Source organism: Equus caballus, chromosome 7 (assembly GCF_041296265.1).
Source record: "Equus caballus isolate H_3958 breed thoroughbred chromosome 7, TB-T2T, whole genome shotgun sequence".
Classification (NCBI taxonomy): domain Eukaryota; kingdom Metazoa; phylum Chordata; class Mammalia; order Perissodactyla; family Equidae; genus Equus; species Equus caballus.
Window position 1 is genome coordinate 76,353,028 of NC_091690.1, and position 21,129 is coordinate 76,374,156.

The 21,129-nt window shown below is 37.6% G+C and overlaps 1 protein-coding gene and 1 pseudogene across 1 annotated transcript; one reads left to right on the top strand and one right to left on the bottom strand.

Annotated features, from left to right (window-relative positions):
- Positions 1-4,172: 4,172 nt before the first annotated feature.
- Positions 4,173-5,117, bottom strand: OR51V1 (olfactory receptor family 51 subfamily V member 1). Its single transcript, NM_001391388.1, has one exon. It carries the CDS (start codon positions 5,115-5,117, stop codon positions 4,173-4,175), a length of 945 nt encoding a protein of 314 aa, NP_001378317.1.
- On the top strand, positions 15,834-16,752 carry OR51AM1P (olfactory receptor family 51 subfamily AM member 1, pseudogene; annotated as a pseudogene).

Sequence of the window (21,129 nt, forward strand, 5' to 3'; positions counted from 1 at the left end):
AGCTTCCTTCAAAATTTGGAAGGGATTTCATGCTATCTTCTAGATCTCTGTGTTGCTGTTGAAATTACAAGTACCATTCTGTCCTCTGATCCTTCAGATGTAAGCCATTGGTTTACTTATATATTCATTTTCCTTTTGAAGTTATTAGTATGTCCTCTTAACTCCCATGTTGTATTTAAGATTTAATTATTATGTGTCTAAATATGAATTTTTCATTTTTAAAATGATTGCTGAACCAATGTTGATACATTATTGCCAGCCAAAGTCTGCAGTTTACCTTACAGTTCACTCATTCTGTTTACAGGTCTATGGTTTCGGCAAACATGTAATGTCATATAGCCACCATTACAGTATCATATGGAATACTTTCACTTCCCTAAGAATCCCCTGTGCTCCACCTATTCCTCCCTCCCTCCCTCTCCCCAAACCCATGGCAACTACTGATATTTATACTATTTCTATAGTTAAACCTCTTCCAGAACGTCCTACAGTTGACGCCCTATAAACATGTAGCCTTCTCTGGAAGATTTCTTTCACTTAGCAATATGCATTTAAGGTTTTTCCATGTCTTTTCACAGTTTGATAGTTCTGTGGTTTTTTTAATCAAATAATAAGATTCCATTGCATGAATGTACTACAGTTTGTTTACCTGTGTATCTTAGTTGCTTCCAATTTTTGGCAATTATAAATAAAGCTCTGTAAACATTCTTGTGCATGCCTTTGTGTGAACAGAAGTTTTCAACTCATTTGGGTAAGATGTGTAGGTGTGTGGTTGCTGGATCACATGGTAAGATTAAACTGTCTTTCAGAATGATGTAATACTTTGCATTCACACCAGCAATGAATGACAGTTCCTATTTCTTCACATCCTCACCAGCATTCGGTGTTGTCAATGGTTTGCATTTTCTATAGTGATATCTCATTGTTGTTTTAGTTTGTAATTCCTTAATGACAAATGATATTCAACATCTTTTCCTATGTTTATTGTTATTTATATAGCTTCTTTGGTCATGTGTCTGTTGATCTTTTGTCCACTTTTTAGCTGAGTTGTTTATTTTCTTCTTGTTGAATTTTAAAAGCTCTTTGTATATTTTGTATTAGAATCATTTATCAGATATGGATTTTGCAAATATTTCATGCTAGTCTGTGGCTTGTCTTTTTGTTCTCTTAACTTACTAAGAAATTATATATATATATATGCAGATATGTGTGTATATTTGTTTTTTTGCTGAGTACTTGGTGGATACTCTCAATTTGGACTTGTGACATTTTGCTCTGGGAGAAAGTCTTGTATAATTTCCTGATAAATTCCTAATTCTAATAAATTCCTCTTATATTTTTCTTTTTTGTCTTTCCGGTGTTCTTGGATTGACTGTATATTTTTTTCCTCTCAGTCTCCATATTTATCACTTTATCCTTTAGTTCTGCTTTCTTAAATTTGTCTCCCAAAACTTCTATTGGTTTTCCTGTCATCTCTCATATTGTTGTTTAATCTACAAATAATCTTCTATGTTCTCTGTTTCCTATTAAGAGCAATTTGTTCTTTTATCAAGACTGTAATATGACTATTTCATTAAGAGTATCAATTATGGACTCATTTTCCTTTTAAGTCTTAATCTCTGCTCTGAAGAAACTTTGTTCCACCCAGTTAATTTTCTTTTTTAATATTTATTTTGGATGTATGATTTTTGTATTGGCAGATTTAATAACATCCCTGGTAATCCTTGGCAGTCCTTCCATATTTCATGATGAGGGACAAGGATCTAGTAGGGATTTCGATGAGCATGGCGGGATTTGTTACCTGGTCAGTTACTTTGTAGGCTGATGAGGAAGGAGCCTACCCAATTCAGTGAGTAAATACTCAGAAGCCAGTATCTGTTAGTCTTTTCTTTGGGGACAGTTTTTATAGTGAATAGCACTACAATCACTTAACTGTGGAACATCAGTCTGGTTAGCATGTTAAGAGATGAATGGGGAAAAGTTCTTCTTGGACTTCAGCATTCAATATGTATTATTTTATGTAACCTCTCTCTTTTATATATGATATCTATTATCATATTCCTAGTATCCTTTGTATCTAATGCCCCTATGTCTGGATCATACTTGATTTAATTACTACAGAGACCAATCATTTTGCCAGAATTAAAAAAGAGTGGGTTTCTGGGTACTTTAGTAAGGAAACCTTACAAGGATGTTCACCTTTTCTGCCATTCTCAGTCCCACCTCTCTCCAGTACCTTATAAGAAATTCCTGTGTTTTTCCAGGATTGTTCTGTTCAGATCATTTTTCTTCTCATTGGTATGCCTGTCTGCAGGCACCTAGATTTCATATTTATCTATCTTGTTTTGTCTTTTAAGAATAATATCTAAAGTTTCTCTATTTATAAAATTTGTTTCCATATACACTGAAATCTTTCCTCTTATGATGTCTCTCTGTGTACATCTGTAGCTTTAGTGGATTATAGAAAGCAGCAGAAATAAAAACATATATTTAACATACCAGGATTACCTGTAAATTGACACTTTGATATTCCTTAAATTTGTATTTCATTATTAAATTAAGTATAAAAAGATACATAAATAAAGATAAAACTTGATTAATTGCCGCAAAATTAATGAAAGCTTATAACCAACACTCTGACCAAGAATGAGAACACTACCAGCATCCCAAAAGCTAACATAGATTCTGATTCACTAGGGCTTGACTGGAGCTCAAGGTTCTGCACTTCCTACAAGCTCCCAGATGATGCTGAGGCTACAGGATCAGAAACCACACTTTTAGTAGAAAAGTTTTAGGACAACAATTCCCACTGTAATGGAATTCTTGGTTAGGTTGGTATTATTTTACAAATTTCTATGAGAGTCATTCTAGAAAATGGATGCATTTTCTAGAGATGTCCATTTATTATTCTAGCAAAGTCTCCCTTTTTCAAGTAGTGGTCCCAAATATCTTAGAGTACAGAGACACAACCTCAGGTAGAAACTCTTCTAAGTCTATTTAACAATAAAATTTGTTAGACCAAGGAAGATTAAGAGGTACACTATACAGTGAGCATCTGCATGTGAATTTATTATCAGCAGATTGTTTTTACTAAAACATGTTTCCTCCTTTCTAAGAATCCCTGATGTCTCCCATTCTGGACCTTAGCTTTTTGACGTGAGACCAAAATGAACACCAACTGAGCCTGGACTTTCTGATTTTCTGCATTCTAGTTCTGTCACCTCACCTGTTAGCTTTCTCCTTATTAGTTGTGAGGTCATTTAAGGCAGCAGTGTACAATGACATGACAGTTTACCTATAACAAAAGCAAAAAGAAGAGATTGTGTGTTTCCCTAAACTCACTGTGGCTGTTTTTGTAATGTTTCCTACCCAGGCTGGATAGTAGCCTTGCAGGCCTTATAACGAAGTCAGGTCAACTTCTACAGGTTACTATTTCTCACCGGCTCTTCAGGCCGCCACATTGACCACAGCCCCAGAGACTGCCTAATTCACGTATAACAGCTTTCTGATTCCTTAGGAGTTTGCTTTCTGGAATCTATGGAGGAAAGTTTCTGCTAGTTTCTCAAAAGGCTGAGAAATGCCAGATGGTGCTTTTAACACCAGTGTTAAGTTTATCTATTCTAAATATCAGGACCTGAGTTGATGACTCTGAAATTGCCTTTCCTTCTCTGGAATAGGTTTGGTTATTTTATAAGTTAGTGTTACAATATAGAAGCTTTCTAGAACATCAATCAAAAGTACAGACCTTCCAAACCTGTTCCTTTCTGTGTAAAACCAGGGATCATAAGAAATTTATTCTCATCAGCTCCTTTACTCATCTTCCTTCCTTTGGCTGACCTCCCTCCATTAGGTCATGGATTTTAAAACTTTCTGAAGGTGTGGCACGACCTACATATGCTTTGTTTTACACAAGTCAACAGCTGGTGGAGAATTTAGGGGATGTTTCTGACAGAATCTTCCACCTCCAGCCCCAGAAAAACTCACTTCCAGGACATAGGTTAAGATGGGACTTGTTTGTAAGTGATTCTCTGACTACATTTAAAGTATGTTTTAAAATCAAGGATCGTGGACTCACGGCTAAATCTCTAATTATAATGGAATTTATTTTTGTTTTAGTTTTTCTCTGTTTATTATTGTTGTTGCTGTTTTGTTTTTTAAAAGACCTGCATATCTCAATATATTTTCAGAGAAAAGAGTTTGAGCATTCTGCTACGAATCTGTTGGGTCTTCACACTGTAGATAATGGGGTTCATCAAAGGTGGGAAAAGGATGTAGATGTTGCCCATAAGGACATGGACGATGGGGGAGAGATGCTTGCCAAAACGGTGGACCATTGTTAGGCTAATGATAGGAATGTAGAAGACAAGGACAGCACAAATGTGGGAGATGCAGGTCTGAAATGACTTATGCCGCTCCTCTTGGGAAGCAATTGCCAGGACTGACTTAAGAATCAGGACATAGGAGAAGAGGATAAGAACAGCATCCAACAATAGTGTGCAAATGACCAGCATTAGGGCATAGTAGCTATTGAATTGGATGTCTGAGCAGGCTAGACGGAGAAGGTCCTGGTGCAGGCAAAATGAGTGAGAGAGGCTGTGGGAACGGCAATAATGGAAAAATCTCAGACGGATGATGGGGGGTGTAATAAAGAAGAAACTCCTACCTAATATGGTGAGCCCAATTTTGATAATCCTCGAATTAGTCAGGAAGGAGGAATAACGCAGTGGATTGCAAATTGCAATATATCGGTCAAAGGCCATAGTAAGGAGGACGGAGGACTCCGTGAAGGAAAGACCGTGGATGAAATAGGACTGGACGATGCAGGAATCCAAGCTGATCTCTCGAATGAACCCCCACAGAATCCCAAGCACTGTGTGCACTGTGGACAGTCCCATGCACAAGTCGGTGAGGGCCAGCATGGCCAGGAAGTAGAACACGGGCTGGTGAAGGCTGGGCTCAGTCCAGATCACGTGGAGCACCATGCAGTTACCCAACAGCACCATGGCATAGATGCTGGAGAAGGGAATGGAGATCCAGGGATATTGTTGCTCCAGACCAGAAAATCCAGTGAGAAGGAAAGAGGAGGAATTCGTGCGAGGACTTACTGAAACAATCATTCTGGAAATGAGATATTTCTTCTAGACGACAAGAAAGTATTTTTCAAAGAAAATGTTCCAATTTCAGATGGGTCAATGAAATTTCTAAGTAAACAAAATCATGCTAAAGGTTAACTAACCTTACAAAATGTAGCCAAGCAACTCTGTTCTTTAGAGGTATATTATCTGCTACCTGGAAGAGAATGGTGTTCTCCTGATGTCATTTAAGAGCCATTATTCATCCACTGGCAGGTGCAGAGATATCCTTAGAAGCTACATGTAAACATATGAGACTAAAGTAGGAAGCTAATTTTCATAAAGGATATGTTGCCTGGGTCATTTTCCCGGGGATGCTGGTGAGATAGTGTACCTATAAAATTGAGAGATGAGGTTCTCAAATTAATTATTGGTTTCCTCCTTCCAATTCATTAAGCATTTAAAGTGAAGAGTAATATTTGGCTTTTAAGTATCCAAAATCCATTTAACTAGTCACTTTATACCCATAATTTTCCATTTTGTGCTGTCTTCAAGTCTATTTTTGCTCCAAGTAGTATCTAGTGGAGATGTTCCTGTTTTCTCCTATTCCAAATGACATAGCCAACGAGTACTTCTTCTTCCTTGGGATAGGCAAAGGGGAATATTTATGCATGCGACCTCGGTGAATGATTTCCCACAGGAGCATTTACCCCTTGAGATGTTCAACTCTTTTGCGTCCTTGTGACGTAGAAACTTAGATTGAAGACACTCAGCCTCTGATATCAGCTTAGTGTTCTCCTCCCACTTATTTACTTAATCAATTGGTGAAGTATTCATTTATTGAAAGGATGAGAAATTGTTTTCTCTTACTTAGAACCTGCTGTACTAAATATTGGAAGGTCAATATGGAACAGCTAAGTCTAGAATTTTAAAAAGCCTCATTGCAGCAGAATTGATTGGCTTCTTCACATTGTTTTCCTGCTTTGAGTTTTGGCCTTGGAGCCATCACAAATGATTTAAAGGCTCTTATAATGTAGGCAGGTATTTAAAAGTCCATACAGACTTCCAGGTTTGATTTAGTTACTCCAACTGTTAAAGTAGGTTCAGGTTCTGGCTTCGTTTTGTGACCTGTTCCTCATCGCGGTCATACTAGCCTCACTAGGCAGCTCCTCAGACTGACCTTCTCCTGAATGTACCTTTTCTCCCTGTCAGGCCTTTTCCAGGAGCCTATCCATTGTTATTTTGTTGTGTTCTCTCTGCCTAAGATGGTCTTTCCTATCTTCTCCCCAACCTCTTCCTAACCTTTGTGAAACAATCTTGTATTTTTCCTCTGCATCTCAACCATCACTTTTCAGGAAGCCCCTTAACTAAGAAAAATTTTTCCCATAAATCTATTATTTTGGTAGAATGCATTTACCTTTATATAACTTATTCAATTTATAATTTGATAAGCATTAGCCTTCTTATTGGACTAAAGTCTCTGTCCCACACTGAATTGCAATTTCCTTGCCAGTAGAAACAGTGCCAATTTTTATTCACTATTGTAAACTGAAACTTGCACCTCTAAGTTCTCATCTCTCCTGTGAGCTCAGCTTCTTGGATAAAACTGCCTACTTGATATCTCCACCTGGGTATTTAATCTAAAAATTAGAACTATGACAATAAAATATTTCATTTTCCCCAGAAATCTACTATCTCCCCATTTCCTCCTAATATTATAAAATGACTCCACCAATCACACAATTGCTTAAGAAAATTCTGAAGAGTCATTCTTGATTCCTGTCTTTCCTTCCCTCTCCTGCCCATCAAATCCTTCATCAATTTCTACCCTAAAACATACCTGGAATCTGCCTAATTTCACATATACTCCTATATACTGCCACTGTCTTGGTAAGTAACCTCATCCTGTATTCCTTGGCTAGTGTAATAATTTACTAGCTAGTTTCATTGCTTTTGCAATTACCCCCTAAAATATATTATCCCCAGAGAAACTAGACGGCTTTTCTACAGACATCTACTAGATCCCGTAAACTCTTGCTGAAAACAGTCTGATGGATTAGCACTGCTCTTAAAATAAAATGTAATTTATTTATCATGGTCGTTTCTCCCCATGGCCCATCTACTTCTGTATATGACCAAGCCCATCTTCCTCTGCTTCTACATTGTAGACCACTGATGCTTTCACTTTCTAGTCTCTAGGCATCTTTTTCTTCCTCAAAACAAATCCTATCTCAGGATCTTTGTCCTTGATCTTCTCTCTGCTTAGAATTATCTACTCCAAATATTTTCACAAAACCTCCTTTCATCATTCAGTTTTCAGTTCAATGTTACTTCTTCAGAGAGATTTTTGTAACCCTACCACCGTTTCTCTCCTTCTCTCAAATAAGTTACTGTCATTGCAATACCCTGCTTTGTATTTATAGCACTTATTAAATGCTTATCATCCATTAGATATACTGGAAGCTCTAGAAGATCAGGGGTTGTGTCTGTTTCTTCCTCATTGATATGTAAAATGAGGTTTATCATACAGTGGGCATTTATCAAGTAATTGTTTAATTAATCGATCAACCGAAGAATTAACAGCTATACAACTAGAGAGGTAGAAAAACAGGAAAAATGAACATACATTTAAAAAATACTGTAAGCCCAAACGCTCATATCTTAAAATATATATCTGATTCTTGCTTGCCACGTGCTGCCAATATTGTGTCATCATATATAAGATTTATGTGATATATAAAACTGATGCTGCCCTAGGAATTCTTGCTGACCTTGGACGTAGCACTCAGAATCCAAATATGATTCCTATCATTCCCATCCTAACTCAAATGTAGAGACTAGGCCCTGGGATTGATTACAAAAGGTTCAAACATTCTGTGAATGTAGGCATGCATGAAAAACACATACTCTCAGCCAGGCTTCTTCAGACTAGCCCCAAAGGTTAGTGGTGCTACCACAGAGAATATCAGCTTTTTGAAAATAGAAGAGGAATAAGTATTGGAGATTTTTTAAAGTTCTAATTTGAGAGGTAGGATGGGAATGAAGAGAGGACAGCGTTGATGAGACCAATTGATGAAGATTTAAAGAGGAAGGTGGTCATATATGTCAGATGCAGCATACGCTCCACCTATATTTAAAAAAAGAGACCCATCATTTCCCAAAACATCATGCTGTGTTGTGCCACCTCAAAATCTGTGCATAATATTTCTTTCTGAATTGCTAGAAGCCAGAACAAAGCCTGGCATAAAATAAAAGAGAGGACAAGCTGCAGTGAACTTGAGAGTGGGGCAGTGATAGGATTATGGCATTCCCTCTGTGTACTTTGTCTGCAATGTTGATTTGGAAAGCATATCTCTGATCAAATTAAATGGATCAGTCTTTCAGGGGAGACTTTCTTATCCCCTCCAATCCAAACTGTCCTACATGTCCAGGCATCTCTGTCTTTTTTTCTGTCCTTTGAAAATGATTCCCTATGTAATTTCTTGCTGCCTTTTTCAGATTAGGTAGAGTAATGACAATAGTCCTTGCTTACCCTAAAGGCATAGAGGAAGAGTGTTGAGTCTGAAAGTCAGTCACTTTATAATTATTTTGAATAAGAAACACCTCTGTTTTCCAGGACAGTCCAGGTTTTTGCTTGTTCTTCAGCATAATTATTTAATGACACCCATGCACAGCCTGCTTTGAACAATAAATTAAGTGCTCACTCTTTGATAATTTCTCTCACAGTCCCATCTGGACACCAGCAGGGGGCAGAAGCAGTCCATTGAATTTTCACTGTCTTCAAGGACGCATAAAGCAGGTTTGTTTCAAAACTGGATAAATATAAATGAGACCAACCCCCTAAGTGTGTTGGCATGGCTGAAGAGATAAGACCCTTCTACAAGGCTAGTTCAAAGAACTGAATGCTCAGGATTCTGAATATGCTAGCAGTGGAGACAATTTATTCACCACAAACCCAGGGTAGGCTTAAAATCCCAGTTTACAGGAGTTGCTAATATTATTAATTTTGTGAATACTCTTTTTATTGTATATTATTTTTCATCTAGCTTTTATTATATAATTTACTTATATATTGTATAAGATGTCTGTAAATAATACTCTCATCATGATTGAAATACTGAAAAAATATTATCTATACTTTAGAAGCATAATAAAAATCATTTTACACAGTGCATCTGTTTAACTGTGGCCATCAGGATATTTGAGAAATTTCCATCAGGATTTATATGATTTCATTGGACTATGACATAAATGATGTCTTTCAAGGGAATTTATTTGTTTTGTTTTAATATTTTCCCTATATTTAAGAAAATGTGACACAACCTAAATTAAAACCAGACATAATAAAATGACAAATATTGAATGAAAGATGAAAACAGAGCAGAAAAGTGAAAAGGGAGTGAAAATTAAATCTATCTTTAATCACGTTAAAATGAGCAATTTTTTTAGTATAAATCCTTAAATTGTCACAGATATTCAAAATCGTTCCCTGAAAATTGCAGAATAGGCCAAGACGATCTAATTGATTTCCCTCATTTTCATGATAAAGAAATTTATAGTGACTTTCTACAAAACTGAGTGCCAAACCCTAGACCTCTAGACTCAGGCCCAATTGTTATCCAAGGCATTTTTATGGCTTCACTCAAGCCATCTAGAATCACCATCTTTGTCACTTTTCTCTGGTCCTTGCATAATAGAGAAGGATGGCTTTGCTAGCAATAAACAGTATTGTCACATCAAATCAGTAAGGTTTTCTGAAAGAGACCTAGAAAACTTACAGACATTACGTGGAATTATATTTAATCCAGAATCAAAATTTATTCATGGAAATTCACATTACTATGATCATCTTTACATGGTTGATAGAAATGGTAATACTGAAATATTGAATTCATATACTGGCATTTATTTCCAGTTCCATATTCCTCTACAACAGGAGGAGATGAGGTGCAGTAAATTAGTCCCTCAAGTTTGGCTGCTTCATTCTCAAGTGAGAGTGCAGTGCTTTGCTGAGTGGAGTCTAAGCCCAAATGACTGGTAATTACAGAGGTAATTATATCCCCAGAGCACAGGAGTGAAAGAGATTGGGGACGCTGGCATCCAGGATGATCAGCAGTGGGAGATCCCCAAATGACTGCCCAAGTCTCCTCCACAATCAGTGGGAACCGAAATCCCCAAGGACAAGGAGTGATGAAATGGCCTCCAGGGCATCTCTGGAGAACGTGACTTGCCTGCTAGCCCACTGCTGCCACAGAGATGGGAATTTTGGCTACAATTCCTTGTGCAGAGAGTAATGCTGACCATGATCTTAGAATGGTCAGTTTGCTGAGGAGCAAAAATCAACCCACCCCGTGAAACTCTAATCTAAACCAGATAAGGGAGGACTGGGAATGTAGCCACACCATCCTAGGGAAGGGAGTTACTCAAAGCACTTCTTCAGGATGTTATTTCTAGGATGTATTGTTACTGGGAAGAAAAGATGGTGGAGTAGAAATGGGTAGACTTCCCTAGAGCTTACATGAGGCCATGTGTGACTAACAAGGCCCCTTTGCCTTTCCTGTCCAAGATTGGTCTATTCTGATAGGTAAGGGCTGGGAGGCTGCCTTTATTGTGGACTTTGACAATGGATTTTTGGATTGTATGAGAATAGATCATTTCTTATTCATGTAATCAAAATTTTAGTGTCTATTGACCATAGTCATATTGTGAAATTGTAGCAGATATCAAATTTTATCATTTTAGATTTCTAGAGTTCCTAGATATTCAGATTTCTAGAATCCCCAGAGGTGAGAAAGCCTTATTATCTTGACACACTAGAGCCAGGCATTTTTGGAAATAAGAGTCCCAGGTTTCATGGCCTTACAAGTCAGGTATGAGCCAGGCATGTCTCTCAGACTGGAAGTGGTAACTATTTGTAAGGATTCGTTGTTCGAGAATGGGACAAAATATCCAGGAAAGCTACCAGTGTCATACAGATGGTTTGTTCATTCAATCCCACATAGTCACTTTATCAGCTTTTCTTCCTTTTTTTTAATTCTTTTGTTTTGTTTTTAAAAATACACCGTGTATGGGCATGAATGTCCAGGCTCTATGGTAAGGGTTATAGTAAAAAAATAAATAAATAAATAGACAGTGCCCAGAATCACAGAGCTTGGAGATTAGTGAGTAATATAATCTGGTGTGATATTTGTTGTTCCAATTTTAATGCATATCTATGTGCTATGGAAACACAAATGAAGGCCACAGCTGAAGAGTTTCAAAGGGAGAGAAGGGACTGAAAAACTGTATTGTAGGAAGTAACATCTAACACCAGAAAAGCAGGATATATGGGTGAAAATAGTGACCGTGGTGATCCAGGAAGAGATGACAGTGTGTGTAAATGTCTAAGAGTAAAGGAACACGTATGATGTGTGTGTGTGTGTGGGGGGGGGGGGGTGTGCATGTATACATTTCAGGGAGAAGAAAAGAGAGAGGAAGGATGAACCTGGAGGAATTTGCGGCTATTACACCACACAAAAGAGGGATGCAATCAGACTTGTCTTTTAGAAAGTCCACTGTGGCCTCAGGAAGAGAAAATTGATTGTTACAGTATTTTTTATTGTTAATATCACTGTGATGATCATCATCAAGAGCTAACATTTATTGGGAACTTATTTTACTTCAGTCCTTTTTCTAAACACTTTACCTTAATTAACTCAGATGAAATTAATAAAATATATGCTTTTATACTTAATTTATTGGTGAGGAAGTTGAAACAGAGAGAGATTAAGTAATTTGCCCCAAAAGCAGAGTTGTTAAATTATGGACTTGAGATTAGAACTCAAGCTGGCTCATGACAGGACTTGTCAACCCAAATTGCAAGTCAACAGTAGGAAAGTGAAGAGAATTGGTTAGAACCTGTTGTGATATTCCGGGAAAGAAATGATCACAGTTAGAAATTTGGAGTAGAGAAGGATAGAGACAAGATATGAGTTTGGGAATATTTAAGAGGAAGAACGGCCATGCAGGAGTGTGGTAATTATAGCTAAGTGAATGATCTTTGGAGTCAGTGAAAACTGGGTTTAAATATAGGCTTTGACATTTATTAGGCATATAACTTCAAGAAAAAAACACTTAAGCCTATTTAACAATTAGCTTATTTCCTAGTAAAGCTGGATGAAAATAATACATGAAAAGCAGCTCACTGTCTGCTAATCAATATCTATCAGTTTTTATGATAATCATTACAATGACAAAATTAGTGAGTAAATAGATATGGAGGATGGAGGAGAAAGTATTGTCACCTTGACAAATGGAGTTTGAGCTTGAATAACCGAGTGAACCATTCATCAATTTTGTGAATATACAGGAAGAAAATCAAATATGTGGGAAATGATGGTTTTCAAAATATCTAGCTTGAGATGTCCATTGGACATGTAAGCGGAGATGACAAGTATGCTATTTTAGCATTTCTTCCATGTCATGGAATGCCTGCTAATTTATCCCTGACACACAGCAAAGAATTCCCCATCAATGGAGTTGTTCTTAGGGGACATAGCATTGTGTAGTGAGGACAGCACTGCTTTTGGAATTAGAAGAATCTCTATTCTGCCACTTTTTACCTGTGTGATCTAACCACCTTATTCACCTTTCCCAAGACCATGTATGAAAACTATGGCATAGCAACTCCTTACAAATCACAGCATATATCAAGGAGCCACCTTCTCTTTATGTTGTACTTCTAGGCTCTGCCTTTTCCTTTGAATGCATTTTTGTTACTTTTTTATTCCCTTCCTTCCTCTTTTTCATGGAGTTTTAAGCCTGTCTGCCTAGATTTAGGTGCAAAAGCTGATATGGTGGTGAGATTTCAAATGTATTTGATTAAAGCCATTTAAGAATGTGTTAATACCTCAGTTTGTCGGAATTCTTTGAAATCCAAAGAAATAATTTGGCTTTTTCCATTGTTTATTGTTTTTGACTTTGTTTCTAAATACTTTGAGTAAAATATTCATATAGAAATGTACACAAAGCGTAAGTGTACAGCTCAATTAGCAATTGCAAAAATAACATAGCCCTGTAGCAACAACTCAGACCAGGAAATATAAAATTAAAAGTATCCTCAAAGACCCCCATGCGCTCCGTCTTAGTCATTAACCTCATCCTCCCCAAAGTTAACCACTATTCTGATTTGTCTCATTTTATCTATCATGACTGATTCATTTTCCACTTTTTAAAATTTGTATGAATTGAATGTTACCATGCTTTTTATGTCTGACTTATTTATGAAGCATAATCTTTGTGAATTGCATTCAGGTTGTTGATATAACTGTACTTGATTCTTTTTAATTACTGGATAGTATTCCATTTTATGTATATACCAAAATAAATTTATTGATTCTACTGTTGATGAGCATTTAGATCCTTTTTAGCTTTTGACTGTAATGAATAGTCCTGCTATGAAGATTCTTGTACATTTTTGCATACATACACACACACATACACACATATATGAATTTCTGGAAATTATCTTCCCATTTAAGAAACTGAGTTCCAGCAAGTTTCAACTGTTCATGGCTACATCCTGGAACACCAACAACAAGTGCACACATTTTTGACCATATTGGACTGGGAATTGTATCAAGAGGATAAGTGTGAAAGGTAAATTGGCCCCAGTGGGAATAAAATGAGGGAAATCCCAGGGCATCTCAGGGGACTTGCATTCCAGAAATACACGATTAAACTCTGGAGGAGGCTGCAGATCATCACAGCAAGGTGGGAAATCTCTTCCTTGCAGAAAATCAGATCTTTCTTTTTTCATGGTTGGATCTCACATGTAAGATGAGAGGAAGGGTAAAATTGCCTATTCTAAATCTTCTGTTATTTTAGTCTATGTCTGGTAGATAAATAATAAATCAATGTCCAGAACACCTTCAGAATTGTTCTGCTCTCTCCTTTCCTAACTTCCTTTTTCTTTTCAAGTATCTTTTTTACTTTTTATTGCCTCCCTTTTCTTCATGGAGTCAAGACTGTCTAACCTTGGTTTAGGTGCAAAGTCTGATATTTTGGTGAAGTTTAAACCTCATTCTACCATCCAGAATGAGAAGGCAGCTGGGGAACAGAGGAGAGAGGAGCAGCACCACCCAAGACCTGAGTTCTCCCACTTTCCCCTGTGTCCCACATGTTGCGCCAGCACCTCCCCAGCTCGGGGCTCATGAGAGACGGAGAAGGTCAGCCCTCTTAGCCATTTCACTCCCTTGCCAACAAAGCAAAATCACCTTCATCTCCATTTTCCCCTTGTAATAATTCCTTCTTGAATTTATTTGTGGTATTTCCTAATCTTCTTTGTGCCCTCTGATTTCATTTCAGAGGTGGAGCTTGAGTTACTATAAGGACTAGAAGTGAATATTAATGATTCAGGTTAGCAGAGGAGACAAAAGGGTGCATCATAAATTTACGTGGAAATATTTTATTGCCACATGAATCTGAGAAAGAGAATGATAGAAGTAATTGAAAATCTTTAAAGAACAGGAAGCTTCTTGAACTAAATTGCTTATACATTTTCTGAGGGCAAAATAATATCATTATCTTTTACTTTCAACACCTAAGACACTTACTATTTATATTTAATAGATAGGAATAGTATAAATGCTTATTGAATAAAACTGAACCAAAAAGAGGTAAAGAATAGCAAGTCACCAAATTATTCTCATGATAAACACACAAGAACTGTTAAAGACTCACAGTTTGGTGTGCAATTGTGTATTTTGTCATGGGTGATCTGATATTAGAAAAATAGAACAAAGAGAAGACAGAGAGGCTGCAGAGAATGTCGTACCAATTTACCAGCAGGCCAGATGAAACTTTTAGCAATTCTGTCAGTTATCTTTGGCATAGAAAAGAATATCATTCTTTATTTGAGAGCCCTTTGGGTAGAATCCTGTCAATCTCTGCCTTTCTCCCAACCTCACTTTCTTTTTATTTTTTCAGAATTCTCCTTGGCTTCCAAATCCCTTTAGTTGATGTCTTCTTTGCTTCCTTCCATGTTGACACATGTCTGGATCCATGACTCTGTGGCAGCCCCAAGAAAAGGGAAAGTCAATCCAAAACCCGAGATCTGAAGAAGACAGACACGATCTTTGGGTGAGTGTCATTTCACAACTTCAGATGTTATGAAGGGCTCAAGAACCCACTGGAGAACCTGCTTCTAGGTACTGCAGGAGTTTTAGACTGAGTACGCCAGCAGCAATGCCTCTATGCTTTTATTTTCTGTCCTTGGAAGTACTCAGCGACAACACAGTATAAAAGAGAACACTGGTTGATCTGTGCATCAGCCAACTGACTCACATTTTTATATGGGTTATCAATGTCTTTGTCTCTTTGCTTTACTTCAACTGACCTGTTTTCAAACCCCTTTCTATCACCAATCATATTTCACCTCTGATTTGACCTCCTGAAATCCTTGACTTAAAAATGAGAGACTTTTTCCTACCTTGTTGATTCCGGATGCATATAGAAATGCAAATTTCTTCTAGACCTGAATCCTGCTAGCAATGCTGCCTTGATGTTGTTCACATCCATTAAAAATAAGCCTCCAACTTCCGTATTGCCTAATATTATCATCCCAGGCTGAGATCTTTGGGATTTAGGAAAAGATGCTAAATGAGTCAACTCACTCTTTCAATTCTCACCTGGCATAAAGTTTTGTTAAAACTCAAAATGAGAAAGTCATTTTTTTTAAATTCTGTTATGTCTAGTGGTCCCTGGCATCATGTGTTGTCTATCATGTTTCAATGTCAGCTTTTCCAAGTTCCAGGTTTTCCTGGATTTGAATGGGGCTGCTGCTGGATCTCCATCCCTATTTTCTTGGTGTATCTGGCACCTGTCCTCGACACCATTATTCACATTGTCCGCATGGACTCACCCCTGAAACAGTCCAAGTACTACTTTCTGGCCATGCTGGCAGGAGCTGACTTGGATCTCTATGTGTCAACCATGCCTGCAGTACTGGACTGCTATTACTTAATTTCATAAGTATCCATTTATATGCCTGTGTCTTCCAGCTCCATTTTGTCCATACCTCTTCTTTCATGCAGTCAGCCATGCTTTTAGCCATGTTTTTTGATTGCTTTGTGGCCATCATCAACCCTCTGATATATCCCTCAGTGCTCACCACCTCCTGTATAGTGAAGATTGGAGTGTTTTGAGGGTTCAAGTGTATCCTTCACCATCCTTCCTGGCCTGTACCTCCTTGGTTTCTCCTACTGTCATGATAATATCTTTTCTCGCTCCTACTCTCTATACCAGAATATGATTCTACTCTCCTGCTGTGATACATGGCTCAACAGCCTCTATGCCTTGTTGGTCATGTTGCTCGCTATGGGCTCAGACTTCCTTTTCATATTGCTTTCGTATATTTTGATTCACAGATCTGTAATGACCATTGCCTTGTTCGGGGAGCAACTCAAAGCTCTCAACACTTGTATGTCTCACATTCTGGCTGTCGTGGCATTTTATGTCCGTGCTAGGCCTTTCCATTGTTCACAGGTTTGCAAGGCATTCCTCCCTGCTCTTTCATATCATCATGGGCAATGTATATATCCTCTTTCCATAGCTGATGAAACCAGTCATTTATAACATCAAGACCCACAAGATCCACAGAGACATTATCAAGATGTTCTCTCTGAAATTGACAGAAATCTAATGTTTTCTCAGTCAGTCAACTCCCTTTGAACTGGATTACTTGTGACGAAATTTCAGATCTTGTTCAGTTCTAGTGTCAGAGAGTCTCCTTTTCATTTAGTTGTAAGAACATTGTAAATGCATTCCTTTTAATATCAACCAGAACCAAACAATCAGAAAATTAAAAATAGTCCTAGAAGAAAAATCAGTAACTTTATAAAACAAGTTTCAGAAGCAAAAGTAATTTTGGAACAACTCTGGCTCTGATCCACTTTATGAATGTGAATAATTGCGAATGTTCTGCACTTTTTCATGTCTATTAAAGTAAAAGACTCCTTTCCATGAGAAACATAATCGCTACTTGATTTTCCAACAAGAATAATGATTGCTACATATGATAGACACATGCTATACTCTATCTCTCTGTTTCCTCCTTCTCTACCTCCAGCTAATGCTACTGCAGGAGTAGAACAACAGCCAAATAATACGCCATTTTGCCAAAGCTGGGCATTTATCACTTGGAGACACTATACCTCCAGCCAAATAAGTAGTAAGTGATGCTTATTGATTCAGTCATTAACAATGTTTTCTGAACGTTTCCCAATCTTGACATTACATTTGTTATGCTGCTAATGATTAAAAGAAGCAAAAACCAGAAGAGAATCTTTGAGAATTTGGATGGTAGGAGGCAAAATCTAGTGATACAAGAGAAAAGTTTCTATGCACATAGTTTGTTCCTGTAATAAAACCATCTTTAGTTTAAATAATTTTGCACAATCCTGCCTACAAAGAATACTCAGCTAAATGAATCATCATCAAGTTATAGAACCTGGACCACCTAATACTGTTAGTCTTTCACCTCCATTCTCAGGCCCTTCTTTGGACCTCCTGGATTATCCACATTCTGCCTGCCCCACTCCACAATTTTGTATTGATGCTCATGCAGGCACATGCAGTCCACTTTCTTTCAGACTGTTTGCATGACTCTTCTTTCCACTTTACTCTATGTCTTCATCTATCAGCTAATACCAGTCCTCATTTCATCTAGACCTATAGGACCTCTGCTCTTCCATGCTCTCTATGTGAAAACTCCTTAACACTCAGATCAATATCAAAGGCAAGAGCTCATTCAGAGGATGAATGAAGTTTCACCAAGGCACACTTTTAACTTCCTTCTGATCATGGAGGTTTGAAGGATTCCCATTTATGTATACGGAAGGACATCTTGTATCCATCTCCATTCTGTATTTAGATGAAGATTATTTGCATATTAATTAATTTACTTATTTTTTTTTTCCTTGGTACTCTAGCTTTGTGAATAAGCAAATTCTTCTGACTATTCACCAGAATAGAGCAGCAATAGCTATTGTTCTCATATCATTAGCTTGAAGTCTGGCACTGCTGACAGAGAAAGTCAGCCATTTGGTGTAGAATTACTGTATACTTAAAAAAAAAATCTATATTATTCAGGAAGACTTAAATTTCTGGCCCTAAGGCATTTGCATGTCTTTTCGCTGGAACTTGCTCCCAGAATCATGATCTGTAGTACAGTAACAATCTCTATAATATTCTCATCATTTATTTCTGATAAGATATATTTACTTGGTTGTATTCTCAACAGTAGGATATGATATATTTACTTTATATAATGTTTGCTTCTTGGTATGATATTTACTTGGTTGCATTCTCTACAGTCTGCAAGTTATGTGGAACTTTTAATCGCAATGTGCTGAATGCAACCTCAGGTTTCAATTTGGTGAGGGTTACATGTTTCCAACTAAATGAGCCCAAGGATCAAGAGGAAGCAATTTCCAGAGGGAACGGAAAGTAACAACTTTGTAGTGGTTATCTACACTGAAATCTATGGGTACATCTTTTGGGTGATGTCTCCTACCTCTTAACAAGTTGGTGCCTATTATTAATGACAATTCAACCCAGGAAGGGTGAGTAATAGTAATGAGCCCACCTGTAGCATTAGGGTTTGTTCACCCAATCTCCCTGATTAGTAAGAATCTTCAGTTGTGTAAATTAATAGGCAGACTCTGAAAATCTTCTGTTTCACCTGAAAGCAAAAAACATGGGCTCATCTTAGCATTCAAAATAAATGGGTACAGGCTTCATAGGTGTGTATATAGCATAGACTAAGCAGGAATTATCTGAGCCCACATTTTATAAAGGTGACTTTAACCTGTTAGCAAGGACATGTTTTTCTTGTACCTTCAACTGTTCCCTATCCCAATCCTCTTAGACAATTCAGCTGTCTAAGCCAAGACAGCAAGGGATATTTCTAGGTCGTATGCCACATGCTAAGTAGCGTATAGAGTTTAATTATTGGTTTCATATTTAAAGTCATTTCTTCCCTCAGGGTTCCCACTAGAGCCACTTCAATTTGATCCAAGCTTATAATACTTTTCCATTGTCATTTCTTGAGCAATTGATTAGGCTTCGATAGGTTGTGGGTATGCTGGCTGTCTCCTTTCCAGCAGAACTGATGAAATGTTGAATTGGCCGGCCATGCCTGGCTAGAGTCGCTGCACATACCATGATCCTCAACTAAGGAAGCTATCATCCACAAAACTCCCTTAGTGAGACTGCCGCATTTACATCTTCCTCCTAGTTCTCCATGTAGGTCTGAAGCTATATTTTAAAGCTTGGGAGATAGAACACATTTGCTCCAACTTCCTCAAGAGTACATACTATTTCTCATTTCTCATTTGTCTCTACTTCAGCAATTTTGATTTACTTTTTTTTTTTTATTTTAAAGATTTTACTTTTCCTTTTTCTCCCCAAAGCCCCCTGGTACATAGCTGTGTATTTTTAGTTGTGGGTTCCCCCAGCTGGGGCATGTGGGACACCGCCTCAGCATGGCCTGACGAGCGGTGCCATGTTCACGCCCAGGATTCGAACCAGCGAAACCCTGGGCCGCAAAGCAGTGCGCACGAACTTAACCACTCGGCCATGGAGCCAGGCCCCTTGATTGACTGACATATTGCATTGTAACTCCAGATTCCATCCTAACTACTGAAACTGCTCTCATTATGGCCGCAAATAAATTTGTAACTGTTGAAGTTAATGTACACATTCTGGACTAATTCTTGTATCTTACTTGTCCTCTCTGCTGTATCTGACTCTTGTAGACTACTATTGCCTTACTCGAATGTTCACCTCCCTTTGATTCCATGGAACCACATCAAAATTCTCAGAATGATAGCATTAATTATAGATATCATTTTTAAAGTGTAGATTATGCATTGAACTTTAATACTAGGAGGAAACCCAGAGAACTTCAACATTTAAAAATATGGTTTTTTTTACATAACCAGGAGGATTGTAAGATAGTAGAAATATACATACACATGTGTATAATAAACTTAACAAAGTGGGCAAAGCAGGCAACACGCCAGCAGTAGTCTCAGCATTAAGTCACATGGAAGGGAGCTTTGGCCACGGGAAGAAATAAAATTAAACAGTAGAGCAAAATAGAGGCTTGGCTTTTACCAGTCATTTTACTGATGGATATCATGGAAAAGTGGTGAGGTAGTCTTGTAGATATCTTGTGAAAACAGAGAATAAAGAAAATCTTGAATGATTATTGTTGAAAGAAAAGATAACGCAGCCGGCATGTGAAAAAAGACTGCTGTGAAACCCATGAACTTCTAATCTTCCCTGCTCCAACTCATGCAGGCACCAGACTATAACACTTGGATAGCATGCCAATTATATTGCAGTGTTTTTTAAAGTCATTAAGTGCTATTTTTAATCAGAAAAGAGTTTACTTTCACCTCCCTTTTTTTTTCTATTCCGAAGTTATGTCCTACTATTTTATCGTCTCATTTTATCAGGTATCTATTACCGACAATCTTTCCTTTAATGTGATTCTTAGAGAAAGCTTAGTCTATGGTCTTATTTTTATCTTTCTGAACAGTCCTATCTCCATGCTTTCAGCTATCACATACATATATGCTGATGACTCCCACATTCTTTCTTCTGAGCACAAGCATCCTGCAGGCCTCTCAGATTCATCACATGCAAAAGTGATCTCATACTTTTTCCGTCACACACATTCCATTTTTTTTCACTTCCTTGTCCTATAAGTGACTGCCATCCTCAAGCAAAAAATCTGCCAGTGCTCTATTTCTTTCACGTCCTTGCTCCTTGTTACTGTTTCATGACCAGCTCCCAATGAGCTGTCCCCTGTGTTCTGTGGTTATGCTGCTCCTCTTCATCGTACTGCAAAGCCTACATTCTGGTACGTATCGTCTCATGTATAGATCATTTCAAAATCCTGTTTTATGCTAAAAAGAGAAAAAAATAAACAATATTAAAATTGGATGCATCATTCATTGTTGTCATAAGTTAATACTTGTTGGTTATATGCGATTAGGAAAATGTGGAAATT